This window comes from Dipodomys ordii, unplaced genomic scaffold (assembly GCF_000151885.1).
Source record: "Dipodomys ordii isolate 6190 unplaced genomic scaffold, Dord_2.0 Scaffold212, whole genome shotgun sequence".
NCBI lineage: Eukaryota > Metazoa > Chordata > Mammalia > Rodentia > Heteromyidae > Dipodomys > Dipodomys ordii.
Genome location: NW_012267428.1, coordinates 436,661 through 457,366, shown reverse-complemented (window position 1 = coordinate 457,366; position 20,706 = coordinate 436,661). Strand labels below are relative to the sequence as shown.

Below are 20,706 nucleotides of genomic sequence, written 5' to 3'. Positions count from 1 at the left end.
TGGAAAAAGCCCATGCTTCTGGCATTCAAGGTTGTCTCTTGAGCTTTCACAATGGCTCCCCTTTCCAGTTCCTACTTAGTCTAATCTGATACATGGACTTAGGGGAACAAGATGAGAGTCTGTAAATTCCAAGCAAGCTCACCCTAAATTCTATCATATGAGGACTTCCCTTTGACTCTTTAGGAGCAAGGACTCTGTAAGGATGAATTTCTGCCAATTTTTTCCTGAATAGCAGCGAATAAATGGTCGGCCCCCTAAACAAACCAATCAAAATCAAGCATGGACAACACTTAAATATGTTTTTTCTTGCCAGGTGCCAGTGGCTCATGTCTGTAATTCTAACTACTCAGGAGGGTGAGAGGTGAAGATCATGATTCAAAGCCAGCTGGGTAAAAAACGTCTGTGAGACTGATCTCCAATTAATTACCTCACAAAAAAGCCAGAAATGGAGCTGTGGCTCAGGTGGTAGAATGCTAGCCATGAGCATAAAAGCTTAGGGACAGCACCCAGGCCTTGAGTTCAAACTCTAAGACAAGCACGCAACAAACAAACAAACCAGTTCTTTCCTATTTCCTATATCCACTAGCTGGCTTCTAAACTCTCTCTCTCTAGGTCTAAATTTCCATAATGTTACAAAGATAAATCTTGCAATTCATGAGAGACAGACCAATATTAAGCAGGTTGAATTGGCTGCTAATCACAAGCATTTGTTACACACCTGATCCTGGGGGTCAATCATCAGCGGCCATCGTCTCCCTTGAGTAACCAAAATGCCATTTTCTGTTGATGTCACATCGCGAGGCAGTCCATCCGTGTTCCATTGCCTTATTTCATAGGGATCTCCAAGGATGTTAATGAGACTGAAGGAAGGGTCAATTGGGATCTCCAGTTCCTGGCAGTACGCAATCCAGCATTCTATAAGCTATACAAAGAGGGAAGCTTGTGCGTATATAGTGAGGGCATACACTAAATGTAGGCCCTCAATAAGTGAGGGCCTACACTAAGTGGTATGCAGGAAAAAGCCAGTTGCTGGAAGAACTGGATTGTACCAGTCTCTGCAGGTTCTTGCCATCAAACAATAAGGTACAAAAGTCGATTAAAAATCTGGAGACCTGGTACTAGAACTATGCCATTAACTAAGACTTTGGGTATGTCACTCCCTTTGTCTGAACTTCAGTTTCTTCATGTGAAAATGACCGGGCTGTCACAGTGATTTTCAAACCTAGGTGTAGTGCCCCTTTTGGGAGAGTCTTGGGGACATGTGGAGAAGTCTGGGGTTTATATGCTACTAGAATCAGTAGTTGGAAAGAGGGAGATTAGCTTCTTGTTTCCTTCCTGGAAAAGTACAGTCATTCAGAGCACTGTCTGTCCCACTCCCTGCCCCAGTGAGAAACATGGCTGAACTGGACTGGAGCTCTTGCAGAGTCTTGATGAACCTATCAGCAGGTTTTATAACTCAAGGATGCAGGCAAGAATGTTTCAGGAAGTCATTTTATCAAAGCAACTATACAACCCTTTCCCATTATTTAGTTCCCTGGAGAGTGTATATAGATGGGAACTTCTATTCTCTGATAGAAGGAAAGTTTTGGGGTTGGAGGTATAGCTCAGTTGATAGAGTGCTAACCAATAAACAAAAGCATCAGGTACTAAATTAATGTTCCAGTGTCGGACCAAAAAAAAAAAAAGAAGAAGAAACTTTTTTTGTTTTAAAGATAGATATAGTAGTTGGGAATGTGGCTCAGGGGTAGAGTGCTTGCCTAGTATGCATGAAACTCTGGGTTCGATTCCTCAGTACCACATAATCAGAAAAAGCTGGAAATGGCTCTGTCTCATGTGGTAGAGTACTAGCCATGAACTGGGACAGTACCCAGCCCCTGAGTTCAAGCCCCAACACTTCCCCTTCCCCAGAAAAAAAAAGATATAGTGAGGGAAAAACTGGCAGGACGCAAGGGAAATGGTGACATTGTTAAAAAATAATTGTATTCTTTACCTAACTTATGTAACTCTAACCCCTTTTACATCACTTTAATTATAATGATAAAAATATTAAGGAAAATAGAGATAGCTAAAAGAGCACAAGAAACCACAGATTCATCCTGTCTTATTCCTCCCCATTCCCAGACCTCTGTAGGAATCTTAGCACTTTAGAACTTTTCATCCTTGTTGATTTGACCTCCACTTCTGACCCTCAGGGCAGGGCCTTACAGTTTCCTGTCCACTCTCAGGTTCTTGTGTTATGTGAGTGATAACCCACTCAACTTTCTAAGGCAGAAGAAAAGGGAGGAACATTTTAAGAAAGGAGTAGCCTATCACTAGTCAATGAAAGAGGAGGAGGGTTGTAGAATATATATGTTTGTATGTGTATATACATTATATAAAAATGTAAGTATATATAAAGCATATGCACATGCATATGATATAATACTAATAACAATATAATATGTATATGAACACATATGACATGTATGTACATACGTATACATATATTCATATACATATATTTATGCCTACATGCACATATATTTATATATACATGATACAAATGTGTATATTTATATATATACATTATATATTTATATACACACAACTTTCCATCCTGGTGAACCACCATAGTGGAAGGCCTCCATCTGAGCTCAGAAAAATGAGTCTCTGCCCTCAACATATCTCTTTCTTATCACTCTTTAGGGAAAGTGTTTTCTTACCGATTGCCTATACTGGGCCGTGAAAGCCCCATAATAAGCCACACAAGCTGCAGCTATGAACACATTCCCAATGATGTTTGATAGTTCCTCCTCATATTTTTGTATGCTTTCTTCCCATCGGACCTGCTCATCTCCTAATGCAGCTGTCAGTTTTCCAGCACGTATTAGACGAGCATTTGTCAGGGCCATGTTTTTTGCTAGAAAAATTTAAGAACATCAGGTCATGTTGGTATTTTCCTCAAATATTACAAGTTTATCTACCTGCTCTGGTTTGTAGCAGATACATCTCTATGAAACTCCACAACATTTTAGCTATTTCTCATTTTAAGTAAGTTTGCCTCTTTCATGCCAACTGTTCTTTTGAATATATCATTACATTGGCTGGAAGTAGTGTTCTCTGTGGCTCTGTGGTATGTATTTTCTAGATCACATTAATCTGTTGCTTGGAGTTATAAATGCAACATGCTTCAAGAAGTCTTGATCAGGTAGAAGATGCTGAATATACACAGTATGTGTAGTGTTTGCCATTTGATAGGTTAGTGGAAGAAGTCCAGTGAAAATAAGTCAGATAAAAACAGACATCTGGGGGCTGGGAAGGTGGCTCAGTGGTCAAGTGGGTTTGATTCCTCAGGGCCAAAGAAGCAGAAAAAGCTGTAAGTGGTGCTGTGGCTCAAGTGGTAGAGTGCTAGCCTTGAGCTGAAGAGCTGAGGGACAGTGCCCAGGACCAGAGTTCAGGCCCCATGACTGACAACCCTCCACCCCCAAAAAACAAAATAAAACAAAACAAAAAACCCAGACATCTGCCTGCCTGATAATTTTTCTAACTTTTGAAATCAAGCCTTTTCTGCTAATGTATTTTCTATGAGTTCCTTACCTAAATTTTCTTTTTCATTTATACTTTTGTCATATTTGTCTTGTAAGGCTTGTATTTGATCCTCTACTTGTTTTAGCAATGCTTGTTTTTCTTTCAGAGTAGCCATTGTAATATCAAGTTCAGCCTGATAAAATAAAGCAAGTATATATATATATATATATGTATGTATAGGTATATATATGTATGTATATATATATATATGAGCTCTATGTGGAGTCTCTTGAAGAACCTCCATACTACTTTCCAAAGTGGTTCCAGCAATCCCACTTTTGGGCACTTACCCAATGATCACAAACAAAGTATATTAAAGCTACCAGCACAAGTATATTTATCGCAGCATTATTTACCATGCCTAAAATATGGAACCAACCCAGATGTCTCTCAGTAGATGAATGGATCAAGAAAATGTGATACACACACACACACACACACACACACACACACACACACACACACGCAAAATGGAATACTCCATCAGAAAAATGACACCGCCTCATTTGTTATGAAATGGAAAGACTTGGAAAAAATTATATTAAATGAAGTAAGCCAGGCCCAAAGAAACAGAGGTCCTATGGTTTCCTTTATTTGCAATAATTAGTATATGTTCAGGATAAGCAGAAAAGGTCAAAAGCTATGTACATATGACCATATAAGATGATATTAAGCAAAATGAACCCCGAGATAGGGACACAGTGTTTTTTTTCTCTTTTGCTATTGTTTTTAACATATTTATAATGTACTATGTGATGCCCTGCATTTTGTATATACGTTTTCCTAATTTGGGGAGGGGAAGGGAAATAACAAAATGCTTAAATAGGGATACAGGTTGACCCATTGTAACAATGAGATGTATAAGACACTATGTTGAAAACAAACTTTACAACTTTGGTGGGGGTGGGGTGGGGCAGGGAGGAGTTGGGGAGGTAAGAAGGGAAGGGATGGTAGGGGAAAAACAAAGGAGGAGATAACAATGCACAATAGGAAATGTACTTGTTACCCTACTCATGTAACTTAACCCCTTTGTACAGTATTTTTACAATAAAAAACATATAAAAATAAAAAATTATGTTCTCTTTTACATGTTGAAGAATAATTTGATGTACTATCAAAGATACAAAGATACAAGGGAGTAAAATATAAATAAAAAGTAAATAAAACAAAATTAAAACACAAATTATAAAATGAAGCAGATTTATTGAACATTCAAGACAAATTATTTGCCACAATGGACTACTAATTTTTTTCTTTTTGGCAATAGAATTTGAACTCAGTGGCTTATAATCACTAGACAGGTGCTCTTACCACAGAGCTACACCCATAACCCACAGATTTTTAATTTTAAATAATGAAACTAATTATTCATACAATAATGGAAACTAAGTTTTCTACATTTTTTTTTGGTTCCAATCCTGAGGCTTGACTTTGGGGCCTGGGCACTGCCCCTGATCTTTTTTGCTCAAGGCTAGTGCTCCAACACTTGAATCACAGCTCCACTTCCAGCCTTTTGGTGGTTAATTGGAGATATGAGTCTCATGGACTTTCCTGATCTGGGTGGTTTTGAATTGTGATACTCAGATCTCAGTCTTCTGAGTAACTAGGATTGCTAGGATTATAGGAGCCTAGCCCTAACTAATTTTTTGTTTTGTTTTGTTTTTCGTTTTTGGTGCCAGTCCTGGGGCTTGAACTCAGGGCCTAGGCAGCACTGTCCTTGGGCTTTTTTTTTCTCTTTTTCCCTCAAGTCTAGTGCTATAACACTTGAGTCATAGCTCACTTCTGTTTATTTTTTTTTGGGGGGGTAGTTTATTGGAGATAAATATTTCACAGGCTTTCCTGCCAGGCTGGCTTAAAACTGCTATCCTCATATCTCAGTCTGTAGAGTAGTTAGGATTAAAGGCGTGGGCCACTGGGATTTGGCTTTGGAGTTTTTATGTCCTGCAAAGATTGGGGGAAAAAAATCAAAAGAAGATTATTTGGTGGCATGGGCTTCATGTGTGAAATATGAATTTCAGCCTCCATAAATAAAGTTATACTGGAATATAGCCATGCTTATTCATTTATGTATTGTCAATGGCTGTCTTTGTGGAGTGGTAACAGAGTTGAATACATGTAAGAGACACTGTGTAGCTTCAATGCTTAAAACTACAATCTGGAGCTTTATAGACAAATAGTACATAACCCTGATATATATCTGCAGGTTTTTGTAACCTGTTTCACTCAAAGATCATTCTTTGTTCTTCTTGTGAAGAGCAAGTACTTTGTGTCTATTGTAGGGCCATCTGGCTCTTAGACCTCAGATGATACCAAAGCTAGATCATCAGCTGCTGCTGCTACCAGGTACTTAAAAAATGCCATCGGAAGCTGGGCGCTGGTGGCTCACGCCTGTAATCCTAGCTACTAAGAAGGCTGAGATCTGAGGATTGCTGTTTGAAGCCAATCTGAGCAGAAAAGTCCCCATGAGACTCTTATCTCCAATAAATTACCCAAAAAAAGCCAGAAGTGGTGCTGTGGCTCAAGTGGTAGAGTGCTATCCTTGAGCACAAAGAAGCTCAGGAACAGTATCTAGCCCTGAGTTCAAGTTCCTGGACTGGCAAACAAAACAACACACACACACACACACACACACACACACACACACACACACACCAAACAACCCCCCACTACCCAAAAACAAAGAACCCAAAACTCCATAGGTTCAGTTCCCTTTTTTTCAGATGAGTAAATGCAGAAACATTTTTGTTTTATGTTGGATAAAGGATGATTCCAGAGGAAATCACTAAACAAACAAAAAACTTTGCCAGTTACTGTTTAAAACAAAGCTGAAAGGCTGTGATGTAGCTCAGTGGTAAAGCTCTTGCCTAGCAAGTACAACATCCGGGTTTGATCCTCAGTACCAAAAAAAGAAAGACAAAAATAAGAACAATTAAATATGCTCCCCCCCAAAACCTCTAAAAAAAAACCCCTTCAAACATTTAAACTGGGCACTGGTGGCTCACCCCTGTAAACCTAGCTACTCAGGAAGCTGAGATCTGAGGATCATGGTTTGAAGCCAGCCTAGGAAGAAAAGTCCCCATAAGACTTTTATCTCCCAATTAACCCCTCAAAAAACGGGAAGTGGAGCTGTGGCTTAAAGTGAGAGTGCTATGCCTTGAGCAAAAGAGCTCAGGGACAGTGCCCAGGCCCTGAGTTCAAGCCTTATGACCGATAAAACCTCCCAAAAAGCCACCAACAAAAGAACTAATTTTCAAGAATATTGTCACCATCTCTATTGAATAGGAACATGGTGATACTATTCAGAGTATGAATGATTGATGATCACAACCCTTATTTCTATAAAATAACACAACATGGGTAACATACCTGTGCAGCTCGAAGTTTTTGTCTCTTTGGTTCGACCACCTTGACTACTCGTGAGTACAAATCCATTGCTCGTACCCACATACACATTGACTTACATGCTTTGGACACTTTCTCTACTTTTTCAGGCACAAAGTCAGGATTGTTAATATATTTCTGAAGCTTTGTCAAGACCTGAGGCTTTATGTTTTCCTTGTCATAGTCTAAAAGCCTTTTCAGAAAGTTAGAGTCCCCAAGAAGTTGCTTTGCTGTTGGCCAATCAGGTCTGAAAGACAGAAATCCTAAATTAATAACATTGTAATCAAGAAATATAAAACATAGCAGATATATTCCTCTGAGAACATTATATGACTCCCGTATGTGGGTAGTTTAATCTCAGTAACAGTAATAACTGTTAGCTATGCACACAGTTATCATAGGGAGAAAGTAATTGGATGATTAAGATTCCATACAACTCAAATTTGGTAGACAAAATGATAAAATAATAGAGTTCTGGAAAACGTAAGCCATTATAGGAAAAAAAAAACAGTTTTAATTCAAAACTGGCCTAGGCACACATTTTATCTCATTTGCCTTAGTTTTCTAGCTGGGATTTATATTTTTTATGGTCAGCCTTGCTCTTTGGAGTTTGTTATCACATTGATCTCTATATTATGTAAATCTGACTAGGTAAAAAATATTCAATGGGGGGCTGGGAAGGTGGCTCAGTGGTAGAGTGCTTGCCTTGCATGCCTGAGGCCCTGAGTTCGATTCCTCAGCACCACATAAGCAAAAAAAAATATTCAATGGTTTAAAAACTCCTCTGCCTACAGAGGCTTTTATCTGTGCCCTGCAGAGGTTTTCCTGAAGAAGGTGCTTGTCTGAGGGACAAGTGATAGAGTACATCAGGTCATTTGCTAAGTTTAACATAAAAGGTATGTTATTTTTTACTACTACTACTACTATTCTTATTTTGTGTTGGGATTAAGGCTTCTATTCATGGCCTGGGTGCTGTGCCTTAGCTTTGTTTGCTCAAGGCTGGCACTTTTCTGCTTGAGCCACATCTTCACTTCTGGCTTTTTGGTGATTACTTGGAGATAGGAGTTGCATGGACTTTCCTGCCTGGGCTGGCTTCAAATCCCTGATCTTCAGATGTTAACCTCCTGAGTGGCCAGGATTACAGGCATGAATCACTGGCACATGGCCTATACAATAATTTTTTTATTAAAAAAAGAATTCTGTTGCCAATAAATGTTTGGAAGGTACATATCTTCAAGATGAAATCTGAACTGTGATGCAGCACACCTGATCTTCCAGGATTGTAATCACTGCCCTGATCAGTTCCCTCCCATTCTGTGAACATCACGGCTCTCTGAGCTCTCCCCATGGTCCAAGCACCAGCTGAGCATCTTCTTCTGAGAAACCTACATATACCTCTCCATTAAATGTACATCCTGTGGAGAAAGACTCTAATCTTTATGTCTTTCATGATCTAGAATAAAGTAGAATTTGAAAAAAAAAAGCCTACTGAATCAGTTTGAATCAATTTAGTGAATGATTAAATTGGAGGAATGTTGGAGAGGAGAATGAACGTGTGTGTGTGTGTGTGTGTGTGTGTGTGTGTTTGTGTGTGTTGTCTGTTAAAAATGGTGGCCTATAATCCTAGGTAGTCAAAAAGCTGATGTCTGAGGATCACGGTTCAAAGTCCGTCTGGGCAGGAAAGTCTGTGATACTCTTATCTACAATAAACCACTCAGAAAACTGGAAGTGGGACTGTGGCTCAAATGGTAGAGAGCTCGCCTTGAGCTGAAGAACTGAGGGACAGTGCCCACGCCCAGAGTTCAAGCCCCAAAACTGACCAAAAAAAAAAAAAGGAGAAAAAAATAAACCAGCAAAAAAGTCCCACCTGATAGTCTGGTGACAGGTGACTGAGTGTTACTCACCTGGTGACAGGTGACTGAGTGTTACTCACCTGGTGACAGGTGACTGAGTGTTACTCACCTGGTGACAGGTGACTGAGTGTTACTCACCTGGTGACAGGTGACTGAGTGTTACTCACTTGGCATTTAAGAGAATGGAGATCGCTTCCATCACAGTCATGACCAAATCTGGGGGCTTTGTAAAAACCCGGATTTCAGATATATCTGCCTTGTCTAAGGAATCCAGTGCTTTATTGGCAGCATCAAGGGCAGGCAGGGCTTCTTCCAGATCTCTTTGAGCATCATCTGCTATGGCTTGGGTTTCTTCAGCTTTCACTTTTGCTTTTGCTTGATCTTCTTGCACAACATTACGGACCTAACCATTGAAATATGATTGCTTAAGTGATCTCAGAGGATGAGCATCCATAATCCAGTAAATCAAAATTGGAAAGGTTTTGAGTGCCAAAATGATTTTCCATATGGAACATTCTACACTTGATCTCATATGATAGGCCATAGGCAAAATAGAGGGCAGGTGTACTAAAAATACTGTCTAAAATTGTATTCAGGCTATGCCATGTATATAAAGTATATATGAAGATGAATGAATTTTGTGTGTGGACTTGGGTCCTAGGTTCAAAATATCTCATCATACATGCAAATATTCCCAAATCCCAAATCCAAAGTATCCCCAAGTATTTTGGGTAAGAAAGACTCAACCTGTATTTGAATTTCACTGTTTGAAAATAAAGCCAATAATAATGAGTTGTATTTTCTCTTTAGGTTAGACCAGTGATAAAAGAGAATTAGTAAGATTGCATTTTATGCTCTTTGTCCATCTCATGCCATGTCAATAAGTAATAGAGATAAAATTAAAACAAGAGTTTCCTCCTTAGGAGAGAAACAGTTGCTTTATATTTGCAGGTAGTAAGATCCTCAAATCTTAGTCTCTTGAATAGATAGGATTACAGGTATGAGCCACCAGTGCCTAAAAGAGGCACTAAAGAGAGGTTGTTTACAATTAAAAATCATTTCTAAGCCAGGTGTTGTGTAACACACATGTAATAGCAGAAATCTCAAGTCTGAGATAGAAGAATCTTGAATTTAAGGCCAGCTTAGGCTAGCTAGTGAAATCTTCCTTAAAAAAACAAGCTTCATGCAATCCCATTTGTCCAATCTTTCTTTGATTTGTTGTATTTCTGGGTCGCTATTAAGAACATCTCGGCTTGTGCCAAGAAGACCTAGGTTTTCTCCTATTCTGCCCTGTAATGTTTTCAGGGTGTCTGCTTTGACTCCAAGGTCTTTGATCCATATGGAGTTGATTCTGGTGCAGGGTGATATATAAGGATCTAGCTTTAGTTTTAGTTTCTGCATGGCAAAGGACATAGCTAGCAAGATCAATAGAAAGCTCACAGATTGGGAGAAGATCTTCACTAGCCATACAACAGATAAGGGTCTCATATCTAAAATATACCTGGAACTCAAAAAATTAAATCCCCCAACAACAAATCCTCAAAGAAATAACTGCCCAATAAATAAGTGGGCTAAAGACTTAAAGAGAAACTTCTCTGAAGAGGAAATAAGAGTGGCCAATAGGCACATGAGGAAATGCTCAACCTCTCTAGCCATAAAAGAAATGCAAATCAAAACAACATGGAGATACCACCTCACCCCAGTTAAAATGGCTATAATCAAGAATTCTAATAACAACAGATGCCGGAGGGGATGTGGTCAGAAGGGAACCTTATTGCATTGTTGGTGGGAGTGTAAACTTGTTCAAGCACTTTGGAAAGTAGTATGGAGGTTCCTCAAAAGACTCCACAGAGAGCTCCCCTATTACCCAGCAAACCCACTTTTGGACATTTACCCAAATGATCACAAACAAGACCATACTAAAGCTACCAGCACAACTCTGTTTATCACAGCATTATTTACGATAGCTAAGATATGGAACCAACCCGGATGCCCCTCAGTAGATGAATGGATCAAGAAAATGTGATATATGTATGTATGTATGTATGTGTATATATATATACATATATATGTATATATATGAATTCTATGCCTCCATCAGAAAGAATGACATTGTCCCATTTGTTAGGAAATGGAAAGACTTAGAAAAAATTATATTAAGTGAAGTAAGTCAGGCCCAAAGAAACATAGGCCCCATGGTTTCCCTTATTTGCAATAACTAGTATATGTCTGCGACAAGCAGAAAAGTTCAAAAGCTATATACATAGGACTAGATAATATGAAATTAGGTGAAATGAACCCCAAGATAGGGACACAAGTGGTTTTTTCTAGGGAAACAAATGGTTGTGTCTAACGTATTTATAAGGTACCATGTGATTTTTTTTGTTGCTTTGTATGTCCCTCCCCCATTGTATAACCCCTGTTTTCACTGTATTTAATGTTGGTATAATTTGGGGAGGGGAAGGGAAAAAACAAAATGTTTAAATAGGGATACAGGTGGATGCATTGCAACAATGAGATGTAGAAGACACTACGTTGAAAAACAAACTTTACAATTTAGGCGGGGATGGGGGGCGGGGAGAGGGGGGAATGTAGTTGTGGAGGTGGGAGGGAAAGGATGATAGGGGAAAAACAAAGGAGGAGGCAACAATGCTTGATAAGAAATGTACTCATTACCTTGCTCATGTAACTGTAACCCCTTTGTACAGTATTTTCACAATAAAAAGAACTTATTAAAAACATTATATTGAGGAAAAACAAAACAAAACGAAAACCAAACAAAAGCCTCCAAAACTCTAAAAAAACCCAAAGCATTGCTTTAAAATAACATCAATAAGTTTATCATTTGTAAGTAGAACTGTAGCTCAAGGGGTAGAACACTAGTCTTGAGCGAAAAAGCTCAGGAACAGCACACAGGACTGGCATAAAAATTATCACTCAATTATTTTTAAGAAATGTATGGTAAAACACCAGGTGCTGGTGGCTCACCCTTATAATTCTAGCTATTCAAAAGGCTGAGATCAGAGGACTGTGGTTCTAAGCCAGCCTGGGCAGAAAAGTGTGAGACTCTCATCTCCAATAAACCACTCGGAAAACAATGGAAGTAGTGCTGTGGTTCAAGTGGTAGAGTGCTAGCCTTGGGCACAAAGAAGCTCATGGACAGCACCAGGCCCTGAGTTCAAGCCCTAGGACCACCACCACCACTACCAACAACAACAAAATATATATGTACACACACATAATTAAACAATCTGATCATATATGAGTTTATGTAAGTGATCAATGGCTGAATAAAGCCCCATGCATACCATCAGATTATGTGGCATACCTGATCAGCGCTTTCTTGATCCAAAGCCAATTTTTCCATTAGAGCTTCAACATCTTGGGATTTTGCTATTAGCACAGGTTCTAAAGCGGAAAGATCTAATTTCATTCTATCTACTAGCACATTTGTTTCTAATAGCTTGGAGAGACCATTTTTCACCCGATCTTTTGCCTAAATGACAACAAAAAATTTCTATTGTAAGAGCATTATAAATTGTAAGTTTATTGGCATTTATTACTCATCTATTAGATTGACAGAACTAGCAAATTAATTTGTAACACTTCAAGTTGTGTACATATTGCAAGTTGAGAGTAATTTTCAGGTAAAACAATCTAGGAAGTGATCATGTCTTTCCTGATGATAGCATGAGGAATTAATGAATGAATGAGGGAGGGCCATTGAACAAGCTGAGGCAGCAATCTCTGGTGCCCACAGCTGAGGGATCCTGTTTACTTATGATGAGCCTGGAGAAACTGGGTACTGGGCATTTAGCTGTGTTTTGCTGAATCTGAGCCCTACATTCCAGTACTGAAGTTCTTTAATTATTTTGTTCTGGTGCTTGACTCAGGTCCTAAGTGTTGTCTTGAACTTTTTTTCCCCTCCAAGGCTAGCACTTGGGCCACAGCTCCACTTCTGGCTTTATTTATTTATTTATTTTTGATAGTTAATTGGAGATAAGAGTCTCATGAATTTTCCTGCCTCAGATCTCAGCCTCCTGAGTAGCTAGGATAACAGGTGTGAGCCACTGACTGGTGTTTGGCAAAATTTTTGATTAGGAACAAAGGAACTATACCAAAAGAGTTGTTTACTTTTGTGGTTTAAATTGGCCAGTTAAAAATTATTGATTTTACAGTGTTGCTTTAAAAGAAAAACAAGTTGTTTGTTTAAGAATCATAGGCTGACTCAGGAACCCACAGTTTACCTGAAAAACACACTGATCGATCTCCCAGACACATAGGTAGTTGTGAAACAACTGATAATGAAATTTTTGTTAAATGATTTATTTTTCTGAAATAAAAGTAGCCTGTTTCCTGAACTTGTTCTTTAGTGCTCAGTAGAGTATTTTCTGTGTTCTAGCTATCAGCCTTAAGTAGTACTCAAATGGTAACCAGGACTCTAACAAAGTCCCTAGAACCACTGCAAAATAGATTTTGTTGTTCAATTATACACACATTATATATACTAAATATATATGTATTATTTTTTTTAATTTTTGGGTCCGGTTGTGGGGCCTGAACTCTGGGCCTGGGCACTGTCCCTCAGTTCTTCAGCTCAAGGCTAGTGCTTTACCACTTGAGTCACAACGTCACTTCCAGGTTTTTTCTTTTTGCTTATGTGGTACTGAGAAATTGAACCCAGGGCCTCAGGCATGCAGGGCAAGTGCTCTACCACTGAGCCAACTTCCCAGCCCCTATATATGTATTCTTTACCTAACATCATCAGACATTGTATTTACTAAGTATATAAAACAAAAATTACAAAGGAATAAAGTAGTTGATTTCAATATACATATTAAAAATCAAATCAAGCAGAGAAATCAAAGTAATTAAACAGAACAAATAATACCATCAAGAAAATCTGTCATTAGCAATTGACAGAATCTTATATCCTGTAATAGATCATATAATTTAAAAATGTCTAGAATTTTCACAAATATTGATCATGTATTTAGTCAAAAAGTTTTAAAGGCAAAAGTGATACGTGTTCACTTAGAGCCAAATAATTAAAAACTTAGAGCACATTGTAAAATGTGCTCAGATGAAAATGATAGCTTTAAGGCTATCATTATTAAAGAAGAGTAAAAAGTGCTGGTATCTCTAATTTACCGTGAAAATTTTAATATCCTATAAGTCAGGGTGTATTAAAAACAAAATGTAAAACTTACAAAATTGAAAATAAACAAAAAAGATAAGAGTCCATAAACCTGGAAGCTGGGTGTTTGAAAGCATATAATAAATAAAAATACTGATTATTTTATAAGGCATACGTATCATGAGGTAAAACTCCTCTGAAAAACATTTTGAGTATCCAAACCATAATGCTGTTACTATTTCAGTTTAGAATGTCTGCTTATGTGCACAGTGCATCTTGATCAGTGTCATCCTGCCATCGTTCTTCCCCTCTCCCATTTATCCTATCCCCAGCCATCTCCTCAAGTCTCCTAGTTCCATTTTCACATATGTGCAATAAGTATAATGACTGTATTCACCCATCATCCCTTTCTTCATTCATCTCTTTCCCTCCTCTTACGCTCTACCCCGCTCAGACAAACATGCTCATGTCAGCTTCCTGCTATTAATTTCATTAATCTGTCAGGTAATTGTTCAAAGGGATTTTTACCATGGGATCTTACTCCTGCATATACCACACTCTAATCAGTTTGATAGTGTATTTATATCTGTATAGCCCTGCATGTGTTTACCTGTATGTTTATATTTTAGGTCTAACATCCAAGTATGAGAGAAATGTGCTCTTCATCTTTCTGAGCCTAGCTTACTTTATTCAACATCATTGTTTTCCAGATTCATCCATTTTCCTGCAGATGGTGTTATATTATTTTTCCTGATGGATGAATAAGATTTAGTTATATGTGTATATATGTATGTGTGTATACCAAAATGTTGAAATTTTAGCTCATGTTAATAACCTGATGATGATGATGATGATGATGATAATGGCAGCTACTAGTTCTTGAGTACCATATATGTATCAGATTGTAGTCTAAATGCTCCACAAACAATTTCTTATTTAAATTCCACAACAATTCAAGAGGGAGTTAGAGATGTTTTTCAAGCTTATTTTTCTCTTAAAGCTTATAGGAAGGAATTCAATACTGTGCTCAAGGTTGTGTCCCAAGAGGCTAAACTTCAGCTATATGTGATTTGTCTTCCACCAAATGCTTTGGGCTTAATGGGAACCATCAGCACTAGAGACCATTTAAAACCTCATTCCTGATGCTTGACAAAGAGTTGCCTCCATATTAAATACTGCAGCACTGACAATGTTGTTTAGTGTTTAATGTTGTTTCAAGGTCTATTCTACCAAGTCAATGATACTTGTGCATTGCTACGCATGTTAATAAGTCAGTGACAGTAAGACATAAATATCTAGAAAGATCCAGAAAGTGTGTAAGATCCTCTAGAATAACAGTGTAAGACTTTTTTTTTTTTTTTTAAATTTGACCCCAGCTTGTCAAGAGTAAAGGTCAGAATGAATCAGGATCTGGAGGCAAAGATAAGGGTATAGGGTTGTTGTTGTTGTTGTTTTCCTACTCCTTCCCAAAAGTTTTGAGTTAAAAAAAAAGAGAAAAACCCAGCCAAGTTTTTCTGGACAATAGTGTATTGAACTTACTGTGACCAACTGCTTCCGTTTCTCAGTGAGCATATACAGGTAGAGGTTGATGAGCTCCAGGTAGGAGGTAGGCGTTGTGTAGTACCGCCGTCGGAGCTCAGCGTAATAGCGTTCTGCTGTCTGGGTGACGCTCAAGTGAACGTTCACGCACATGAGGGAAAGCTTTTCTTTCATTTCTTCACTACCAGTATCGATAGATAAGAAAAATGTCTTTGACACAGAAAGAAGTGCTTCTCTGGGCCACTGCAAACAAAGAAGAAATTCTGTTGGTCATTTCCATCACAAACAGTTTAATAATAAAGAAAACTTTCCCTCCCTTAATCCCTTCTTTCATGTAGGTTACTCCTCCTGTCTCTGGTATTGAGTGAACACAATGGAGTTCTCCGTCGATCAGAGAAGGGCCCAGCTTCATTTGCTGATCCATGCTGGGTCACACGCTTAGAAGCCGTTTTATACTGTTTGTTCGTGGAAGGAATGAGTGGTTGTGTGTCTGTGGAATTCCATGAATGAATCGCAGATGTGGTGCGGACCTCTTGTCCTCACTCTGCACTCTGCTATGCAGCAGCTTCAGCAATGTCATCGGCACTTGGCACACACCTGGCCTCCTTTGTGCCTCTGTTTTCTCACCTTCACCTAACTTAGCCAAATGCAATTCTCTGTGACTCCATGCCTGTAGCAGAACAGCTGAGCATGGCTGTAGAGAAACACACCTCAGGCTGATGGGACCCACTTTCAATTCCTGACCGCCAGCTCCTCTGTGCAGCCCAGAAATGTGTCTCCATTTTCTAATATGCCCGTTTTGTACTCTCTTCAGCGATTGCTTCGTATTCTATTCTATGTCCTCAGACTCCTAATGCTTCTGCTTTCCTCTTTACTTTCATATGATAATTTTGCTTCTCATGCCACGAAAACAAAACAAAACAAAACCCTGGAAGCCAACAGAGCGCGCTGGTGAATTCCTACTGACATGCTTTTTCACTACCTGCCTTGCTGCCTCTTCTCCTGTTACTCAAGGGCAAGCTGTGTCTACTTCCTGCCCAGGGCAGTCCCATCATCTTTGACTGCTTTCCATACATACTACTTACTCAAAGACATTGGTACCAAAATGCTTAATATTATATGCTGTTTTATCCACATATGTTTCTTTTCTAGATCATTTTTTGTCAGTATGAAAACACACATACACATACACATCATATATACCCATTCTGCTTGTAGTTCCCATACAAAAATACTTCTTTCTTGACCTCCTGCATCCCTTTAGCTTTCCTTTGGACAAAATTTCTCAAAATTGTTACCTATAAACCGTGTCTGAATCATTTTCCCTCTTCTCAATTGAACCTTCTTCTGTAACATGGACTAACATAATTCTTGTCAAGATCTCTGACAAACTGGTTGCTGGTGGCTTATGCTTGTAGTCTTAGCTACTCAGGAGGGTGAGATCTGCAGGATTACAGTTCACAGCCCAAACATAAAAGCATACTAGGCTCCATCTCTAAAATAACCAGCAAAAATTTAAGTTGGAGGCATGGCTCAAGTGGTAGAGTGTCATCCAAGCCAGCAAGCCAAACAAGTGAGAATCCCTGAGTCCAAAACCCAGTCATGACTTCCCTCCAAAAAATACCAACAACAAAACTTGTGACAACTTCTGAACTGCTAATTCAGCACACTTCTTCCTTTAAAAATAGTTTTGTTTTTGCCCTATGACTGTCACTGTCACCGTTATCCCTGACATGAGTAACTTCCTAGTAGACTTTAAAGCTAGTTGTGAGTCATTCTCAATTTATTAGCTCTGTAAAATTAGTAAATCTATCTGGGTGCCAGTGACTCATGCTTGTAATCATAGCTACTCAGGAAGCTGGGGTCTGAGTATTGCAGTTTAAAACCAGACTGGGCAGGGACATCCATGAGGTTCTTATCTCTAATTAACCACCAAAAAGCAGAAATGGAGCTGTGGCTCAAGTGGTATAGTACTAGCCTACAGTAAAAAGCTTAGGGATAGTGCTCAGGCTCTGAATTCAAGTCCCAGGACGCTGTCCTCCCCTCCCCCCACCCTCCAAGCAAATCTAACTTCCCAAAGAGATATCCTGGGTATCACTAACCTGGACAAACCAATCGATGGTGCAGCAGTTCACAAGGGATGGAAACATCCGACATCGGGAACGAAAGGCCTCCCCAACTGGGCTCATGCAGAGAACAATGTGTAGCTTCTGACGGACTCTGCTGATAAAGTATTGGAACACCTGAGCAAAAGAACAATATTTTTCAATTAATGACACAGCAACAAAAAGAAGTATCAGCTAATTAAGTAATGAGAACGAGTGTTGACATATATTGGAGGCTGCTGATATTAAATAGCAATAGTAGCATTGATGCGTGAATTGTTCTGCTGGCCATCTGTGCCAAGCTTTGTCTTTCACACAGACTGGAAACACTAAAACCCACATATTGTATGTCCTAATGGATTTTTACAGAACCTGCTAGTATTCTAAATATGATTTAGGCCTTCCTTATTTTTGTATGTGAAGAGATTTCTTGTTGAAAGAGTTGATAGAATTCTAAGTATTTGTGCAAAGGAGTATCATTTCAACATAATGTATGACTGCAGTGCATCTTGACCAATGATACCCCTTCTATCATTCTCCTCCATCTCTTGCTGTCTCTCCTATCTCCTCAGGTTACCTGACTCATTTTTCACATATGTACTTTGAATATTATGAGTGTATTTGTTCACTCTTTCTCCATTCATCTGCCCTTCTTCCCCTTCATCTTCCCCCACCTGACAACACATTTCAGCTTCCTGCTATTTATTTTGTTAAGCTGTAAGCTGTTTGAAGAAGTTATTCCATTGCAATCCTCTATTGTGTCTACCATACTTTAGTCAGTATTTGTGTATATATGTATAAGACCCTGAATATATATTTATATATACTTATAATTTAGATCTAACTCCCACACATGAGAGAAAACATCATAAAGTATAGACATTCATAGCAGGTTTTGCTTGGGTACAGAGGATAATTGAAAGAGAGGGACAGAGTATAGATATCCAATTTGCAGATGCAAAGCCTGGCAGAAGTGACATGGTTCCAGAACTTTTATCTTTGGATGTGGCTTCTTGTTTCATCTGCTCCTGAGTGAGAGAATCTAAATTTATGTTTACATTGGGAATACCTGAACTGATTGGTCAGGGAATCCAACATGCCAGACTAATTTGTCATAGTGATACATGCCTGTAATCCTAGATACTCAAGAAGGCAGAAGTAGGAGGATCACAGTCTAAGATCAGCCTAGTTAAAAGTGTGAGACCCGACCTGAAAGTCAAACTAAAAGCAAAAGGGCTGGGGGTGTGGCTCAAGGGTTAGAATGCTCCTTTGGCTAGTACAAGGCCCTGAATTCAATACCACTACATGGGGAAAAAAAGTACAAGCAGGGCACTGGTAGCTCAGACCTGTAATCTTAGCTACTCAGGAAGCTGAGGTCTGAGGATGGCAGTTTGAAGCCAGCCTGGGCAGGAAAGTATGTGAGACTTTTATCCCCAATTAACCCCCAGGAAACCAGAAGTGGTGCTTTGGCTTAAAAGTGGTAGAGCTCTAGCCTTAAGCAAAAGAGCTCAAGGACAGTGCCTAGTCCCTTAGTTCAAGCCCCACAACGAACGCTCCTCCCTCCCCCACAAAAAAAGTACTAGACTCATGCCTACAGCTCCACTCAAGTAGGACACTGCAACGTGTGAAATAAACTTGTACTTGAAGGACAAGAGAAGCTGGCCAGTTTGGACAGGACGAGGACCTCTATAAGGCAGCAGTAAGGAGGGTCTCCACTTCTATGCAAATATTTGGAGGTCTAGAAACAACACTTTAAACATAGAAAAGAAAGCATAAAATTACCCAAAAATTATACTGAAAAAATTCTATTTATGGATTCTATAAGAGGGCTTGTGGAATGCTAAAAGTTCAGATCACTTGTTTGTAGAAAGCCATGCAACTATTTGGGTATGTTGCTACCTCGTCTCTGTTCCCCTCGGGAATTCCAGCTTCTTTTGCTTTTGGTCTGGTGGCTGCTAAAACATATTCCAGTTCATCTTTTTCAAATAAATTAGGCACTTCTCCTGAATTCAGAATATTATTTATGTCTTCTAGGAACTCCTCCACTACAATCTATAGAAGAAAGCAGAATGATCATCATAATTCAGTCACTTTATAGTTGTTATATGTGAGTTATTGAGCAATTTATTTTATTTTTATTGCAAAATAAAGGTGGATAAAAAGACAAAAATCACCTACAAGCTCATGACCCAGATGTTTTCTAGTTGTACATATGAAATAACTGTCTACATATACATTAAACTGAATAACCTATAGAATAGACTCTTCGTTTGTTTATGCTGAGCCTGGAGCTTGAACTCAGGGCCTGGGTGCTGCCCCTAAACTTTTTTGCCCAAAGCTGGCCCTCTACTGCTTTAGCCATAGCTTTTTGGTGGTTGTGATAAAAATCTAATGGATTTTCCTTTCTTGGCTGGCTTTGAACCATGATCCTCAGATCTCAGCCTCCTGAGTAGCTAGGATTACAGGTGTAAGCCACTGACACCTGGCTCAGAGTCAATTTTTTTGTATATAAAGTATGCAAATATATGGTATAAAATATCATAAACATTCTTGCATTAATTATTGTGTATGTTTCTACAATAGAATTTTAATATTTTATGTGGTGTTTTATTATGTGATAATGCTAAAATTTACTTATGTAATTTTTTCATGGTACATTGGGACTCTCGTTATTTAAAAATACTACAATAAGGGCTGGGAAGGTGGCTCAGTGGTAGAACGCTTGCCTTGCATGCCTGAGGCCCTAGGTTCAATTCCTCAGCACCACATAAGCAAAAAGAAAAAAGCTGGAAGTGGCGTTGTGGTTCAAGTGGTAGAGTGCTAGCCTTGAGCTGAAGAGCTGAGGGACAGCGCCCAGGCCCAGAGTTCAGGCCCCAAGACCGGACCAAAAAATAAATAAATAAATAAAATACTACAATAGCTATTCTTGTACATATAACTTTGTCACACAACTGTTATTAATGTATAAATGAAATTAAAAGGCTGCAATTTTATATTGCAGTTAACATATTCCAGAAAGAAAGTTGTGGGGCTGGGAAGGTGGCTCAGTGGTAGAGCGCTTGCCTTGCATGCCTGAGGCCCTGGGTTCGATTCCTCAGCACCACATAAGCAAAAAGAAAAAAGC

General features: G+C 38.9%; 1 protein-coding gene across 1 annotated transcript in view; it reads right to left on the bottom strand.

Annotated features, from left to right (window-relative positions):
* Positions 1 to 20,706, bottom strand: part of Dnah6 (dynein, axonemal, heavy chain 6) — a 195,288-nt gene that overhangs the window by 45,350 nt on the left and 129,232 nt on the right. The window contains exons 43-51 of the mRNA XM_013035434.1: positions 19,482 to 19,634; positions 17,580 to 17,720; positions 15,478 to 15,720; positions 12,130 to 12,297; positions 8,969 to 9,204; positions 6,934 to 7,195; positions 3,577 to 3,700; positions 2,703 to 2,899; positions 719 to 922 (exon numbers count right to left, since the gene is read on the bottom strand). Coding sequence (XP_012890888.1) covers positions 719 to 922; positions 2,703 to 2,899; positions 3,577 to 3,700; positions 6,934 to 7,195; positions 8,969 to 9,204; positions 12,130 to 12,297; positions 15,478 to 15,720; positions 17,580 to 17,720; positions 19,482 to 19,634 — 1,728 coding nt within the window. The remainder of the gene's footprint in view (positions 1 to 718; positions 923 to 2,702; positions 2,900 to 3,576; positions 3,701 to 6,933; positions 7,196 to 8,968; positions 9,205 to 12,129; positions 12,298 to 15,477; positions 15,721 to 17,579; positions 17,721 to 19,481; positions 19,635 to 20,706) is intronic.